Below are 17,544 nucleotides of genomic sequence, written 5' to 3' on the forward strand. Positions count from 1 at the left end.
AAGAAGTCTTCTGGACCTCTAAACTGAACAAGGCTCCAGCTCTGAGCCCATCTCCATCCCCTGGGCCTTCCTGTCTGAGAGCCTGTGATGTCTCAAGTGGTCACTGTGCCTCTGTGGTGTGCCCTTCAGGGCCTTCCAGGGAGAGAGAGAAATATGTTCCTGAACAAGAAGTGTCTTGAAATATGGGATCCGAACAGAAAGAGGCCATGGGTTCCGTGTTTGATGAGCTTTAAAACTTGGTGCTCACAAAGACCTCTGGTTTCACGGCCCACCAGAATTGGCCACTGTCCTGACATAGTGGATAGGGTAGAGAGTACAATGATGTCTGTGTCTTTCTGCGAGCTCCTTCCTCCTGCACACTCTGTGCCCACACATGTGCTTCATACGGCCATGTGAAGAGAGGTATTTCTCTCCCAGGGGCCACTCCACACATGGATGCTCCATCCGTGGCCACCTTCTGTTCACAAGCATTGGGGCCTTCTGATAGTTGGCTATCATGAGTGAAACTACAAGTTTCATTGCCTTACATCTTGCTATGGGCATGTGCATGTAGCTTCCATTCTTGGATGAACAGTTAAGAGCAGAGTCCACAAGTCTGCTCATAAGCCTGAGCAGGAGTGAGGGACCTCTTTGCATGACTGCAACAGCTATGCCTCTCCTGAGTGGCCATGCTAAGTGGTCCCTCACTGTCACTCAGGTGTGTGAGTGTCACCAATGCTGCTGCACCATGCCTTCAAGCACCTGGTAGCCACGATCCCTTGAAGACATTCTGAAGGAGAAAAAAGGAACAGCACCTCCCCCATTCATTCCCTGACTGTGCACAGTCTCTGCATGGTCAACCACTTTTGGTGCCATCCTGACCCAGTGACCTTAATTCTATTATTGCATCCTGCTACACCAGGAGCCAAAGTGCCTTTCTCCCCAACTGGGATGGGTGAGATCTGGCAGCTAGGCCAAGATCATCATAGTCCAGCCTCAACCTCCAAGTTACTGCCCACCCGATGAACCACAGAGACACAAAGGAAGTGTGGATCCAGGGAACCACTTACAGAAGGGCACAGACATTACTGCCTTGCGCGACCATTATTCAGCATGTCACAGGGATTGCTGTGAATCTGTGGTCAGCCTAAGCTAAAAGAAACAACATACCTGAGCCCTTTCATTCCACACTCACCATCCTGTCCTGCCTGGCCCAGCCTCTTGGAAGGCAGGAAAATGGCACTAGTTTCTAGCTTGCTCACTATCTTTTTCCTCTATGCCCCCTGCCCCAAGGTCTCTGTCCCTACTTGCAGCCCAGGCATCCCCCACTGCTTCAGGCAGGGTCAGGGAGTGGGCATGTCTGTGGAGGAAACGCATTAAAATGCTGTCTCTGGGTCCTACTTTTCACCGACCTCACCCAGCAGACTGAGAGCAGAGGGCTGTTGTAGCCTGCACATTAAGGAAGGTGGTGTGCAGGCCTAGGGCTTGGGGGAAGTTCTGGGAACCATGAAAGGGATCGAGGCAGAGGAAGTGAAAGTCTCCCTCCCTGGCATTGGTGCCTGTGCATTCCGAGGGTTTGTCCTTAGTGGCTGACATGCATTGCAAAGCCATGTTCACCACCTGCAAAGGGCTCACCTCCTGTGATTGCTCCTACTACATGCAGACTGGGGCTGGACAAGAGCAGTGGGGAATGGGGGATGCTCTAGGCCCCTGTGATGGTAGCATCCTAGAAGGCACCTGAGCAAGCAGTGGGCAGAGAGTGGAGAGGCAGGAACAGTGGGACACTACTTTGAGGAGCATCAGAGTGTCCTTCCACAGTTGGCTAACATGGAAGGTCCCTGGAGCTTGGTAGCTGTGGCTCGGCACTGAAGACCCAGTTCAGCTTCCTGCCTGCCCTGGGACCTTGCACCTTGGTTTCTTTACACAATATATCCAGGGCTCGGAGCTTAGAGAGAGGAGCAGGGAAGACACTGGGACTCAGGTGAGTTAAAGGCCAGCCTCACATACATGTGTGGGTCCTTGGGGAAGTTGCCTCCTTTCTCAAAGCCTCCCTTTCATCAGCTAGGTTTGGGGAGTCTTGAAAGGTGAGAGAGTCCAGGGGCAGGGGACATCTTTCATAGATCCCCCAGGAGTAGGGCCGTAGGGCAGGGTTCCCTTGCCTGGTCTATGTTCTTCTCAGAGCCATTCTGACATATCTGACCACACAGCCAGCATCCAAAACAGAGACTTATACAGGAACTGCCTTGTACCCTGTGCCTAGGGTTCCAATAGAACCCAGGCCTTCCCTCTAACAGCATTGTGTCTTGGCTTCCCAGTTGCACACTAGACCTGGGAAGGTGGCTGTGAGGCTGTAAGTGACTATGTATTCTTGGACATACAGGGACAGAGTTAGAACAAGGGAGGAGTCTCTAACATGCCCGTGTCAAGTGTCACCACCCATGGATTAACTAGACATCAGGACCTGCCAGCACTGTGTCAAGGTTGCTATTGTCCCCCAGCCCAGAGGATGACGACTGATAGGATTAAGTGTCGGTGAAGGACAAGGGCATGGCCCTGGCATCCGGGCCTTCCTCCTCTGTGGTATGGATCGATGCCAGACTGGAACAGGGCCACCTGCTAGGCCCCACAGGCTTGAGAAACACTGGCCTCCTGGCCAGCCTCTGCATACCCACAGACCTGCATGTGCCAAACTTAAGAGCACCCAGACCCATCTGTCTCCAACTCCTACATTGAGACTTGTCATATGCAGGCACAAGTGTTGTGACAGATGCACACCCCAGAATATAGGTTCCCAGACACTAAGCCAACACTCTGATGATCTCCAGGACAGAGCAACAGTAGGTCATAGGAAGTGTCCAATACACGTTTTTCAAAGATGTGGCTGGTTTTGTATGATCTTTATGCTCTAGCAGGTTATACTAATTTTCAACATCAATTTAAAATACACACATTTTACTTAGCTATGTTTAAATGTGCATTTAGCTTTAAAAGAGTCAATTTAAAAATCATGGATGTTAGGGATATTGCTTGATGGTAGAGCACTTGTCTGGCTTGTAGAAAGAAGCACATACATACACACACTTACAGAGAGAAGAGAGAGAGAGAGAGAGACCCAAGAAAAGTAATGGGAGATAGAGGGGAGGCACAGAAGCACTCTCTCCGGGTTGTGTGTCAGTGGGCTGGAGTAGGTGAGTACCTAGATTCAGACACAGGCAAACACTGCAGACACACAGGCCCCTCTTACACATGGCTTTCTGGCTTTAATGCTGGCCCCAAATCTCAAAGCAACAGTACATGACCAGACCCTCACATTTCCCATGATGCTAGCCACACCCTGGCCCACAGACACATGCTCACATTTCTGGTGGCCTCAAAGCCCCACTTGAGCTAACATTTTTTATGCCAGATACTGTCTAATCACTCCTTCTGGTGCCATTCACATAAGCTTTGCAGCCTGCTGAGATTGCTATGGGCATCATTTGTGGTGCAGGTGAGGAAAACGAGGCTCCCGTTGGTGCCGTGATTCAACCAAAACACATGACAAAGAGGCAGAACGGAGTTGAGCCGAGGCAGGCCAGATGCAGAGCCCAAGTTTCAATCTCAGCCTGTGCTCTGGTGTGTCCTGATATGTCCTGATGTGCTCTGATGTGCCCTGATGTACCCTGGTGTGCCCTACTGTGCCCCTGATATGCCCTAAAGTGCTCCTAATGTGCCCTAGTGTGCCCCTGATGTGCCAATCAGGCCACTATGAACCTCAAGCCCCCTGTCTGTGAAATGCTGAGAGTTACCTCCTGAGCTGTAAGGACTAACAGAGGTGACATGGAGAGAATCCTGGGGGTGTAGGCTTCACATGAATAGAGACATTTCAGTTTACAAAGTCCTGGGGCACAGCGCTGAAACAGTGGGATGACCCATTGTGCCCTAGTATGCCCTGATGTGCCCACACACAGTGGGGTGACCCCACTTGTCTTTCCCATGGGTTCTAGATGAGCAAGAGGAAGTGAAGCATGGAGAGTAACTATAAGCAGATGTTCAGCACATGCCTAGCTCACTCCAAGGCTGGGCCAGTGGCATTTCAGACCCCAAGCTGGTCCTAGACCCTAAAAGTTATCATAGGGGACCAAAACCCACATGTTCGTTGGCTACAAAAGGAGACAGAAACACTGAATTGTGTAAGGGTCTTCCTCCTGTTTATTGCTGAGGCCTACCAGGCCTTGTACTTTCTCCTGGTCACAGGAGGCAACCATTGGTGGCAGGGACAGGCCCATCTGGCTCACATCTGGACTCCTCTGCTGGTTCAGAACAATGGCGGATGAAGGCAGTTGGCAGCGTCTTGCATGGTCATTCCGTCTTCAAGCCCAACACCAGGGCATCCTGATGGGAGAGAAGAGCTGGGTGAAGAGGGTGTTGGGAGTAGCAAAAGGGTCATCCAGGGTCAGGGACAGATGGAACCAGCCAAGGCCAGGAGATGGAAAGTAACACCATCTAAGCAAAGGCCTCATGACCTGGAAGGCCCCTTTGCCCCGTCTGAGACTTAATTTTCTAACTATCAAATAGGAACACACCCTGCCACCTCCTAGAGTCGAGAGGGGGCATGTGAGAAATGTCCACTTAACACTCCATGCTCAAATCCTGACCCGGGATGAGAAACGTGCATTTATTGAGCGTTTACTATACGCGCCCAGGTTCATTGTCTCAGAAAATCAGGGCAGCTCTATGAGATTGATGTTCCCATTCTCACCCCGCACCCCCCCCCCATTTAAAGCCAGAAAACAGGAAGGGGCGTAGAGAGATCATGGTGGCAGAACTAGAGGGTAAAGTATCCTTTCGTGCAGTCCTAGCCAAGGCTCTTGTTCTGAGGCTGAGGGATTACAGTGATGGCCCTCTGCCTTTCCCCACCTCCTCCGTCTAGTCGGCCAGAGGTCAGCTCTTGCTGGTCACCCATTGTCTAAAAGTGCTCGTTGACGTGGCCTCCCCCAGCCTCTCCCTCACCTCTACTATGTCCAACTCAGCCAGGTTATAATTGATAGCCAGAAGGTCTGGGAGTGGAAGCCCAACATGGAGTACATCTGAGAAAGAACGAAAGGGAAAGTCATCTCAGCCCAGCTGCTTGGCAATTAATAAAGAGGCTCCTTAGAGATGAGTGGGAGAGATTCATGTAGGAATTAGTGCTGTGATTGATTCATGATGTCTTCTGGCTACACAGGCAAAGAGCACCTATCCGCCTTGTATTTATATCACAGGCCAAAATCTCACTCATGGTGGGAGGTTGGGGGTGGGGGGGTCAAAGCCCAAATGATGAGATGGGCTTTTGTCTCCAAGAAGATGACATTAAGAGTACATTGGCCTCAATGTTTAGGCATTGGTCATCTACTCCCAGGTCTTTGGGACCACAGAGGTGGAAGCCCCCTTTGGTGAAGTGCATCCTGATTCTTGGAGAAGCCTCACCGTTCACCACAGGGATGTAGGCCTTCTGGAGATAATCAGTGATGAAGCCAGTTAACTCCGCCTCCTGGAAGAGACAGATGGGAAGAGACCACAACACAGTTCAGCATCCCTCCTCTGCCTACCCTCACCTAGGCCTGAAGAACACAAAAAGGACATTAAGGACAGCAAACAACTTGTCCAGACAACCTCAGTCTTGGGGCTGGACCCTGCCTTGCTCCTGATCCCTGTTCAGGTGACATATAGGGCACTGAGTCATGACACAGTAACGTGGACACTCAGGAGTCAGAAGGAGGCTCTGTGTCCTGCACTACTGGTCTGATACAAAACTCAGATCTCAGAGTGGCTGTACATCCACCAGCTCTTTGGGCCCCAGAGTATGAGTTACAGCAGCTTCCAGGGCAGCTCATGTATATCCACATAGGGTATTTTCTGATGTCATATTAGTATCTGCTGGATTGGCTGCTGTGATGGGACCCTGTGGCTAGAGACTAATAAAAATAACAGTCTGGCCAGTCAAGGCCATCCAGGCTGCTACCATGGTGATACTTTTACAATCAACCCATATTGATGACCAGATTCTATCTGGGAAAGGGAGCAAGGACTCAGAAAGGTTAAGTAAGGGCCTTCCCTGAGGTCAGCCAGGGTGTCAGGAGCCCCACAGCATGTGAGCACCTTGCTCTCTATTCTGGCTCCATTGTAGGGCCTGTCCCCTGTAGGATCAGTGTTGCTTTCAGATGGCCAGGCAGAAGCACTTGGGACACTTACATGGAAATCGCCAACTGAAGAAGATTCCCGGGCCAGGCTCAATAAACTATGAAGGAGGGAGAGGGTAGAGGAAGCATGGTCAGGCTACTGAGAAAGGAGTTCCTCACCTCACAGTCCCCTACAGGTGCCCCTTCTGCAGTCTGCTTCTTGTTGACAGTGACAGGAAGGATGACACCTATCATTACTTCTCATTCTGTCCTCACAGAAGCCCCTCCTGAATGGCCTCGCATGAACTCTGCTCTTCTGGGTTCTTGATCATATCCACCACTCCATTCACAACCCAGCAGGCCAGACTTAGATCCTTGAAGGACACGAGGAAGTCTTTCCCTTCCCCTCTCTAACACAGCTCCCAGGAGACACTAACACACTAGAGCCAGGACAAGCCATGGACAGGCATCTGAATTCTACATGGTCACACCCCCCCATCTCAGCAGAAGATCCTGGATCTCCACAGACGCTTCAGGCCAGCCACGTGGGCAAGCAAACTCCAGGAAAGACAACAGCCCAGGACCAAGCCACCCAAACAGTCTATCTCTTGGTAACTATGATTGGTCTAGCCTTGCCCACATGACCCAAACTAGACTCCAAAGCTTTGGTGACTGTGAAAACTACTGGCCCAGGGGTCCTCTTGCTGTTGGGTCCCTTTACTACCTAGCAGGGAGGAGCTGCCTGGGAATCTAACCAGCAAAGAGCTCAGCAGAGAAAGGGGAGGAGGGGGTTAGAGTATCAAGAGCTTTGTGGGCCTGAATCCCATTATGCCTGAAGCAGACAAACAGCTTTATGCCACATGAGCCAAAAGTTTCCCTCCCGGGCTGTGAGGCAGTTCCAGCGGGAACTCTGGCTCTTGCCATTGAAAGAATTCTGACATAATTCATGTCAGATGAATTACTGATACAAGTACAGGAGGCAGTGAGTGGCTGGGTGGAACCAGGAGTCCTTCCCCCAGAGTGCAGGAATAAAACAGGATGTGGAAGTAAGGCACATGGCCAGTACATCACCAGGGAAAGCACATAGAGCTAAAGATGCCCTGGAGGAAGTAGCATTTGAGCTGCACCCTGACTCGTTTGGAAGAAATGATGAAGGCCTACAGAGGAGACCAAGGTCCAGAACCAAATTCACCATGGAGGAGCACAGTGGACGAGTGAGGGCAGAAGATTCGAGAAAGGCTCTGAGTGCTGAGCCAAAATTGAAGGGAAGACCATGTAAGCAGTGTGTAGCCATCTGGGGTTCTAGAGCAGGCTAAATGAGCAGCGCTTCCTGGTCGTGTGGGCCAAAGTGGATGGATCTTGGTAGGAACTTGGATGGATCTGGGTGAGAACCTGGGGTTGGAATGAACAAGAGGAAAAGCAGACAATGGCCATAGGAGTATGGTGGCAGTGGCATAGAGATGCACCTATCCACCAGTCAGTATTGTAGACGGTGTGGAGAGTTAGAAGGGTGTGATGTCGAGAATAGAGCCCGGACTACCACAGGATGCCATTGTGGGACCCAAAGCTCCTACCTGTCCATAGAGGTGACCATCTGCAGCCGGTTATCCTGCACGGAGTAGTGGATTTCCAGTCCAATGTGCTGGCATGGGGGAAGGGAGCAGAGAAAGCAATGGGTCTCTCGTTGTTACCTCTGCATCCTGTCCTGTCCTGTTACTGAGCCCAGCAGCCTCTCCACACCCCTAGCCCAGGATCTTTGTCTCTCCTTCTCCTGGATCAACATGAACTTTCATAAGCACCTGGTCCATGGTCAATGTCTGCACATGGTCACAACTGTTCCTGGCCTTTGCCCTCTGCTCAGGGTATCCCTAAACTCCTCAACATCAGCTCCTCTCCCGCATCACTACTGATCAACCTTCAAACATCTCAGCCAGGGCTGGCTATGGGTTTCTTTGGGCTTCCAACATTCTCCTGGAGCAGACTTTACTGTCCGAGGGGCCTGAGGAGGATTGGAGGGAGGAGGAGGACATAATCCATCATACAGCAGGTCAGGTCCCTCCATTTGTGTCTTGACTCTCAACTAAAATCCTAGCACCCTCTAGCCTGAAGTGTCCCTGTGGTGACAGCGGCTACTGACGGGCCTCACTCACAGTCTCCAGACGGAAGAGTGACTTCGGGTGCTTGCCATGTCTACGCGCTGCGAACATCTCCAAGCTACTGTGGAGGTGCATCAGGCTCTTTCCAGCCTTCATGGTAACCTTGGGGGGTTTGTTTATCTTGACCTTGATCAGCAAAGGCTTTGGTTTGTGGTATGTCTTGGCCACCTGCAAAGGCCAAGGCACAGTCTCTCGGATTTCAGTCAATGGATGTCTCAGAAAGTGGTTGGTTTCTGCCACAAATCCAATATGCAAAAGCCTGGCTGTGTCTCTTAGGAAATGAAAGGGGCAAAACATATATTTTGGCTATGTGTGTGCTAGATATAGGACGCACAAGACACTAAGGCTGAGCTGTCTCTCAGTCGGATCCAAAAGGTGCTCTCTGAAGAGGTGGGCCTGTCTCCACACTGGGCAAAGGGCATGCACACTGAGTAGCTGCCCCCCAAGTCAGCTCCCTTTCCCTGAAGAGAAGAGGGCACGAAGTTGTCACAAGTGACTGGGGCACTCACCTGTGGGATGAAGCCAGCCAGGGTCCCAGTGTTTTGTGGAAGCTTACCAACCTACAAATCAAAGCCAAAGTGGACACTGTATATAAGTGAGTCATCCCAGCACCCATCTCTCTGCCTCAGGAAGGTGGGAGCCTCAGAATCTCCCTTCACCTGCATACACAACTCTGTGCTCATCGAGGGCAGGAATCTCCAGTGCCCAATCATAGTCTACACACCCCAGTGTCCATGGTTCCTGACCATGGTCAAACGCTGAGAAAATGTTGAATGGAAAAGCAGGAAGATAGATGGGAAGATGGGCGTGCGTGGTGGATACCAAAACAAGTTTGTAGACAGGTAGGCAAATGGAAGGGGGGACAGAAAAACAGATGAGTGACGACGGAATGGGGGAGGATAGGTAGATACGTGGATGGAAGTATGGTGGACCTGTGTGAGTGACCGTGAGTGGGATGGATTGCTGAGGGGAAACCAGACAGTGCCTAGGAAGAAAATGGATTGGTGACCAGCGAGAAGATGAGTGGCTGGCGAGGGGAGGGGTGGTAAGATGGTGGACTGGAGCAGTGAAGGAGGAAAGGATGCACAGGTGGGAAGAGTGGATCCTGGCTGGGTGGACCGGTGAGTGGCAGAAAGGACAGTGGCCAGGCGTGTGTGTTAATTAACGATGGTGAAGAGGTGCACTTATCCACCAGCCTATGGTGATGAGGGGATGGAAGGATGTGAGGCGGGGAATCAAACCAGGTCGTGAAGACACAGTGGATAGGTGATGCTTTGGGTGAGAGGAAAGCGATGACTGCAAAGGCCTGAGAAATGTGGGGGTGGGGCAGGACGGGGATGGCTCAACAGGTAAAACCTCTGGCCACCCAAGCCTTGACTTGATCCCAGACCCTGGAACTCCCTGTGGAAGGAGAGAACCAACTCCAGAAAGTTGTCTTCTGACCTCCACGTGCACGCTTTCCTTTTAAACTCTGAAGAAAAGAAATGTAGGTGGAACACTAAAGGGCTGGTTGTATGGAAGGTTGGATGTGCACATGGTTAGACACAGGTCACATGGGCAGAGGAGTGAGTGATAGGCAGGGATAACTGACATTGAAGCCCCAAGCAGCCCCACACCTCCACCAGCAGTTCTGCATCCGACTCCTGGACCACTCCCAGGTGCCCCAGACAGGCAGAGCCTGGCACTCCAGGAGCAGAAGCGGGTGGGGTATGGTGGCAGCTCACCCTCTTGTCCTTGAGTTTCACTTCCAAGGACTTCTGCAGAAGGGCCAGCTCAGCTGTGAGGAAGGTGGCTGAGAGCAGCAGTTGTGAGTCCTTGGCTGAGCCCTCGGGGAACTCCGGGAGTGACCCATTAGTGGCAAGCTGGATAAGCTGGCCTTCCTGGAGCTGCACCACAGGCTAAGGTACAATAGGAAGCACACTCAGCCCCACAGGAATGAAGGCAGGGTGGGCTTGGTCCTCCACCCACTGAGGCTCAAGTCAGACCTCAAGCCAGCAAGACATAGTTAGAGCAGAGAAGTGGGAGGGTATGACTTGAGAGGACAAGAGCATCAGCCACAAGGTCCCTGGCAGTTTCTCCTAAGAGCATTTAGGTCACCCTAGTGGCTCTGACTCTGGCTTGGGTCATTTGTGCAGACTGTGCTATGAGTCCTACCACATCATTCTCACAAGCAAGGAGAACAGCCCCCAGCATGGCAGGAAGAAGGCCACCGGTAGAGGACAGGACTTCCTAGTCCTTTCATCTACATCCTTGCAAGATGCGTCTTTTGTCACCTGGGACTTGCTCACGTCAGTGAGACCTGAACTCTGCCACTAACTCACCGCAGAAGCCTCTTTAAGCCTAGTCTCTTCCTGGTCTCAGTGTTCCCCACCTATACAGTGGTAGGGCATAGACACGCTCTGAGAGACACACATAGTCCTGCAACAAATGAGGCTGAAGCCACCAGCCCCAGCAGATGAGGGTCCTCATAGCAAGGCTCCCACTAACCACCTCCCAGCCACTGTCAGGTAGAAGCAGTCACACCATCCCCACCAAGCCTATGCTCAGTGCTCTGGGAACCCTCGCTACTTACACTAAAGTCCACCTGGATGTGGCTAGCTGTAGTGGCTGGTGGAGATGTCAGGGCATATTTGACAGTGCCCATCTTGTCCACGGGCATGGGGTCTGTGGAGAAGAGGTTCCACTCAGATGGGCACCAGCCCATCTGGCAGCTAGAAAAGCCAGAAGCAGCCACTGCTCCTGAGCCTGCCTGTCCTTCTGTGTAACCTAAGAAGTGGCATAGACCTTGGTAATCTGTTGCTCTCCTGGCCCAGATGCCAGCATTCGCCAGAGCCCTTGCAACAGCGATAATACATGTGAGATGGGAATTGTGGGCTGTCCACATGTGAGCTAATGGTAGCTGGGGGAGTGACTCCTCCCAGACCCCACTGCTGAGGACACTCAGACAGGGAAGGGACTTCAGGCTCAGCCATTAGGATTTCCCTATCACACCCTGGGGCTTCTATGGATCCCTAATGATAGGGACAGCAGACCTCTTCAGCAAAGGACTCGGGAATGCCCAGTCAGGACAACCCATAAGGTTATGAGGTCTGGGGTTGTGTACAGAGCGGCTGTCATGAAAATCAGGTGGAGAAAGGAAAGGACCCAGGCACCCCTTGGGGTTTCAGACTTCTCATCTAGACAGTGGGGGAACCGCCATGATCTCAGCCTTTCTCTTGTCCTGGAGACAGGTTGGAAGCAGCCGTGTGAATGGGAGGGCGTGGCCACTGAAGTCAGGCTAATCTGACATCCTGTGTGGAAGAAGGATGTCCTCACCAGTCAACTTGGCCCATTTCTTGTTCACGTACTCCAGGACAGCATCAATGGCTGGACACATCTGCAAATAAAGAAGGCACCAGCCTAAGTGGGTTATATACACAAGGAGGGCTCCACAGTACTCCACAGGAGTCCTAAGAACCCCAGAAGGGGTCAGGGCAGGAGGCAGGGGGCAGAGAGTGCTGAGGCCCAAGTCATGAGACTATCAACAGCAGAGTCTGGATTAGAATCCAAATTCTTTCACATCGTGCAAAATTACCAAGGATTCGTATCCTTGGACTGGTCATCTGAGCAGTGTTGAACACACATACTGTGCTGCCTATACCTGTGCCTGTGCAGACATCACTAGATAATCACTGTGCTTCTTCTTCCTGAGCTAGCCACAGACCCTGAACTCCTTGTAGCCACTATCAACACAGCAAGATCACTGACTAAGGGCAAATGCGCTGGCCACAGCAGTCCCACCAAGAAGAGATAGAAGCTTGCTCAGGACCACTCACCAGGCCAGGGAGGACTTTGCGCAGGGTACTGTCCACAAACTTGTTGATGGCTTTGCTGAGACACAGGCATGGGGAACCATGTGAACAGTGCATCAATCGCACCAAATTGGACAGAGGACACAAAGAGACATGGTTATGGGAGATCAGTGGCTCGGGAAGAGGAATGATGGGGAAGAGCAGTGAGGACCACCATGCTCCCCAGACGCGGACACCTTACTTGTTAGGCAGGTTGGTTTTCACGCTGACCAGGATGACCTCACAGCCCTCACTCCTGAACATAGGGGTGCCTGCCTCTTCATCTTGCAGAAGCCGATCGGTGGCTGTGATGTTGAGGACCACATTGATCTCCATGTTCCCTCCTGTGAAACTGGAAGACCAAGCAGGCAACACTCTGGGGTATCTCTGCTACTGGGGCTTCCATCCCCATTCTATCTGCCCATAAGCTTGGAATCTGAGAAGGCAGAGGGCAGGATGTACCCACACATGGTGAAAAGCCAGGATGGAGCCTGCTCACAGCCACACAACCAACCTTTCCATTCCCATTACATCAGTGAACTCCTACACATCTGGAAGACTGCTCAGCTGTAATCCCCTCCCCAGACTCTCCCTGACCTCTTCCCCCACTGCTCAGTCCGACCCCCTTCAGTCTGTGCCTCGTTTCACCTGGTTCCTGTCAACCCATAACCCAAGTCTACAGTCACCTCAGATCCCAGCACCCACATAATGAACTGCCGGTACTCAGTGATTACGTATGGAAGGCTGAGACAAGGGGGTGGTCCTCTCCCCCAGCCCCGCCCCACTTCACTCCCACACCAACCTCTTGCCAGTGATGGTCATGCCTGTGGACACACACTGGGAGATGCCCACTCCGGGTACAAAGTTCAATGTGATAACAGGCTCCAGGACGTCCTTTACCTTCATACTGGGAGGGGGACACACATGTACAATGAGAACTGAGAGGTCAAGACCCAGGCCTTCATCATGCCCTCCATCACCTCACTGGGAGGTCTGAGTAAGATTCTAGCCCAGTCTACTAGGACCTTCTGACATGTAAACCAAAGGCTTGGACATGAAACAAGCTGTACAGAAACCCTCGCATGTGAGGTGAGATGCATGGCTGACTCTGTGTGACCTCGGGCTATGCTCTTTCCCTCTTTGCCTCAATTTCTCCATCAACAGATTAGGAAAGTTGGATTGGATACAGGTTTCTCAACAGTGTCACCTTTCACATTTGGAGCTTAGTGCCAGCTCGGGTTCCTGTCAACATAGAACCCACATCATGTATACTAACAGTGCTGTCCTTCCCCTTTGCAAACTGAGACAACTAAACGTGTCTCTGGGCATTGCTAAATATCCCCCTAGAGACACAGCCACCTCTGACTCAGAAACATCATTTTGAGAAGCAGGATTACAAAGGTGTGGCACATATATCTCCACCTTCCCATCTGGGCTAATTAGACATTGCTAATCTATGCTATTCCTGCTAAATCCTGAACCCTCCCCAGGTCAGCAGTCCAGGTGGCCCCAGCCACAATGGTGCCAGCAAGGAGCCTGTTCCTCTCGTTACTGGATGACTGTAGACACCTGTCCAGCTCTACCATTTGAAAAAAAAATAGTTTTTTCATTTAATTTCATGTATATTCAGTGAGCTCACTTTCTTCGGTAAATGACTTCAAGCGGGAATGGTCCACAAAGCAGACTAATGAGTCCCCAGATAATGCAGGAAAAATCCTTGCCTGTGCCAAGTGCCCGTCGTGTACTCCTCATCCTCCCTGTGCCCCCGACCCCTGCTTACTTGCTGAGGCCTTTAATGGCCTTTCCCCCTGGCTGTGGATTGCTAGCCTCAGCTGCCATCTTCTCCAGGATGTGGCTCTCCTCCATGGCACTCTGGACCTCTGAGGGGAAAGGGAACCAACAGACTCAGCCAGCCTTCTGCTGTTCTTCTGCCCTTCAGCAATTTCTCTGGCGTCCCAGTCACTTCCCCGTCTGTAGAATGGAACCCTAGGAACCGCTCATTGCGACTAGATTGGCTTTGCAAATCCTCGATGCTCAAGCCCAGCAATCTTGAGAAATCTCTTCCTATCACGTGCCCCATGTCTCCTGGCCCCAGCCCAGGGCCCATTCACTCACCATGGTTCATAATGTCCATGCCCAGCCTCAGAAGAACCCCAGGGTCAGCTCGAGTGCCAGCCAGCAGGCCGCAGAGGACCAGGCTCAGGCTACACAGCATGCCTCCACCTATGCGGAAGGCCCAGAGTTACTTCGGGGAGGGTTTTCTCCCCAAATTCCCTTTTCCTATGGGCATAGAGCAATGGCCAGCCTGCCACATAGGCAGTGGGCAGGTCAGCTGCAGATTTGTATGTGTTCAAGTGCAGCTCCATGCCCACAGGAGTTCAAGGGCCCACAGTGTGGACCCACAGGGAAACCCCAACCCATCTGTATCAAGGGATTCACCCTGCAGTGTGCACGTGGTCACCAGGTCTCTTGCTTACTCCAGCCCAATCTCACTACCTCTGCAACTCAAAACCAACTCAGCCCCTGAGGAACTGGAGGTCCCCTTCTAGCAAGGACAAAGGAACTCTGAAAAGTGTCCTCCAATCTCACCCATCCCACGGGTGGGCACACAGCCTTTCCAGAAGACTTCCATTCCCAGCCCAGAGCTGATACCACACACTTTACTGGTGGTTCCGGGAGAACTGGAGATCCCCTTGCCAATAAGGAAACTGAGAGACACAAGAGGCCTCATACCAGAGAACAGCAAGCTGAGAAATGGCCTCCTATCTTGGTCCCTCACTGTTCTCCGGGAATTCACACTCTACATAGGCCTTCCAGGAATCCTACCCTCTACTTACCAACTCCTGAAGTTCCCCCAGCTGGGGCCAGGTATGTAGTTCTGGTATGAGCTTTGACTGAAAGGAATCAAGGAGGGGCTGGGCCACACAGCTGGCCTGTGTCTACCTGGAGAGGGGAGTGCCATCTAGACTTACAACACACTCAACCCACGGCTTTCCTGACCCCCAAGCAAACCTCTCCTAGGTATTTCTTCCCAGCCCAGGTATAAGCCTATATTCATTCATTCACTCATTCGTTTGTGTACTTGTTCATTAATTCATCCATCCGTTAATCTATTCACTTCTGTGTTCATTTGTTCATTCATTCATACATTTGTTTCTCTAGTTATTCATCTATTCATCCATTCTTTTATTCACTCACCAGTCTAATCATTCATTCACTCATTGATTAGTTCATTTATCCATCCCTTCATCCATTCATTAATCTGTCCACTCATCTGTTCATTCATTTCTTTACTCATCCATTAGTTCAAACATTCGTTCATTTATTCATCCATTCACTCATCCAGCTCTTGCTTATGGTATATTGCTGCAAGGTGGCCCCAGCAGACAGTCCTGCTGTTTGTGGATCTGAAAACCTGGCGAGTAAGTTGATGAGAAGGGTTAGCATGACATCTGTGATCAGAAGGACTGAGCCTGGGACGCAGGACATGAGAAGAGGCAGAGTCTGAACAAAGGCAGAGCAGCCCTTTAGTCCCTAAATAAATGTGAAATCCATTGCACCCCTGTCATCTGGGTCCCCAGCCTCTGTGAATCACACGCATGTGCCCCAAGCATTCTCTCATGGTTGGCACGCTGGGCTCCATGCAAGGACAAAGGAACTTTGAAAAGTGTCCTCCAATCTCACCCATCCCACGGGTGGGCATACGGCCCTTCCAGAAGACTTCCATTCCCAGACCAGAGCTGATACAACACACTTGGCTGGTGGCTCAGACATAGTTCTCACCATTTTAGAACAAGAATGCCATGCTGTGTCCCCAGGAGTCATGACGATAACCGGATTCTGGTTTTAGTTGCCCTTTTGCCTGAGCTCTGCCTCCCTTTTACAATCCCTGCCTTTTGTCCACCTACCATCTGCCCACCTCAAGGGCTCCTTTCAGCCCTCACCTCCACCACCAGCAAGCTTCCTCTCCACCTGCAGCTGCTTACAGCTTCAAAGACCTCAAAACCAGTAGGAGCCACCTGAAGGCCTACACAGAAGGCCACCCATCATGACACACCCACCCCTGCTGCCCACCCCAGCCATTAAGACCCAGGTGAGTTCTCAGCTCTCATAGCTAAGCTTCCCTTCCCCTCTCCCTGGGCCTCTGGATGCAGCCACGGAGGCCTGACGACTCTGCTGCCCACTTGGATACCCGAAACCCTATGGGTTTGAAGATGGTGGTGTTCAGAGGCTACCTGTGAGATAAGAGCATCTGACAGGGGTCGAGGACCTAGATATGGGCCCTACTGGCATTCTCTGGACAAGTGTAGGTTAGTTCTTTCTCCTCCTGAAGCCTCAGCTTTCTCATTTGTAAAGTGGCAGTTGAGGATGAGACACTCAGGGAAGAGTCACAAGTTGGGACTGCTCTTACCTTGCCAAGCTTGGGGAAGGCCTGCAGCTGACTGCCCCCTGCTTCCAGTCCTGTGAGGAGGAAGCCCTTATATTCAGGAGCCTGATTAGCCGCTTGGATAATTAAGGGCTTAATAAGGGATAGATAATTATCTAGAGGCGTTGAGAACAGGAGACCCAGAGCTCACATAAGCATTCGTTCTGTTCCAACATAAATAGCACAGAAGATGAGGGCGGCTGGGGAACCCAGGGGCCGCACTAAGGCCAGTGCTGGAGACAGATGTGACTGTCCCAGAGGACATCAGTGCCTCTGCTCTTCCCTCTCTCCAACTTGTATCTTCCCCAAAGTGGAACACACAGTAGGTACACATTCACTACTTTATCCAACACTTATTGAGAACCTACTGTGTTCTGGGATGACCACCATGAATAGGATAGTTGGGGTTTCTATTCTGAAACAGACACAGGGCAAGTCACCAGCACAAGTCCACATCATTCCTGAGGGAGATGAGACAGGTAGAAGCCACTAAGCCAGGGATATATTACAGATGGAAGAACAAGGTGCTGTGGGGACTGGGGAGCCCGACAGCAGGGATGTTGCTCCTGATGCCTGGGTGGGGGGACTATGTCTCTGGTGGGCAGGTGCAAAGTCCAGTAGACTCTGGCTGGGTGCAGGGCAACTGTCCTGAGACTTTCCCTGTCTGGGAGACCTTAAGGAGATAATGATCAAGTCGATTATGCTGGGAGGAATCCTTCAGAGTGATATGGGAGCCCTGTGCCTCTGAAGGCAGAGATGACTCCACAGTCACAGGTCTCCCAGTCCCCAGCTTCAACTTTGTTCTCCAAGAGTTCCTGGGAAGGTCTATCCTGGGGACACTTCAAGGGTCTCTGTACTTGGTGAACAATCCAGAGAGCTAACGAGGCCTGGTGTTTTCTCATCCCCTGCTCAGAGAGCACACAGTCTGGAATGTGGCAGGAGCCAGTGTGCCTACGTTCACATGGGACCTTGAGTAGAGGAGACCTTCTGAAGTCACAGCAGAGTTGGTACAA

General features: G+C 51.6%; 1 protein-coding gene across 1 annotated transcript; it reads right to left on the reverse strand.

The window, feature by feature from the left end:
• Positions 1 to 4,236: 4,236 nt before the first annotated feature.
• On the reverse strand, positions 4,237 to 13,989 carry Bpifb6 (BPI fold containing family B member 6). The gene is made up of 14 exons (XM_021156750.2): positions 13,886 to 13,989; positions 12,908 to 13,012; positions 12,308 to 12,457; positions 12,091 to 12,145; positions 11,591 to 11,651; positions 10,848 to 10,939; positions 10,000 to 10,173; positions 8,785 to 8,835; positions 8,270 to 8,443; positions 7,694 to 7,761; positions 6,193 to 6,238; positions 5,428 to 5,491; positions 4,972 to 5,048; positions 4,237 to 4,353 (listed from the first exon to the last, which is right to left on the reverse strand). The coding sequence occupies exons 1-14, from the start codon at positions 13,969 to 13,971 to the stop codon at positions 4,321 to 4,323; spliced, it is 1,236 nt and encodes a 411-aa protein (XP_021012409.2). The 5' UTR covers positions 13,972 to 13,989; the 3' UTR covers positions 4,237 to 4,320.
• Between the last annotated feature and the right edge of the window lie 3,555 nt (positions 13,990 to 17,544).

The sequence above is a fragment of the Mus caroli genome, unplaced genomic scaffold (genome assembly GCF_978045245.1).
Source record: "Mus caroli unplaced genomic scaffold, Mus_caroli_1 scaffold_2, whole genome shotgun sequence".
In the NCBI taxonomy this organism is placed as follows: domain Eukaryota; kingdom Metazoa; phylum Chordata; class Mammalia; order Rodentia; family Muridae; genus Mus; species Mus caroli.

Coding starts and splice junctions, on each gene's coding strand:
- Bpifb6 (XM_021156750.2), bottom strand. CDS start 13,971: ATGGAGGAGAGCCACATCCTGGAGAAGATGGCAGCTGAGGCTAGCAAT. Junction 8,444..8,784: donor TGGCTGGCTTCATCCCACAG/GTGAGTGCCCCA, acceptor TGGCCTTTGCAG/GTGGCCAAGACATACCACAA. Junction 7,762..8,269: donor CACTCTTCCGTCTGGAGACT/GTGAGTGAGGCC, acceptor CCCCCATGCCAG/CACATTGGACTGGAAATCCA.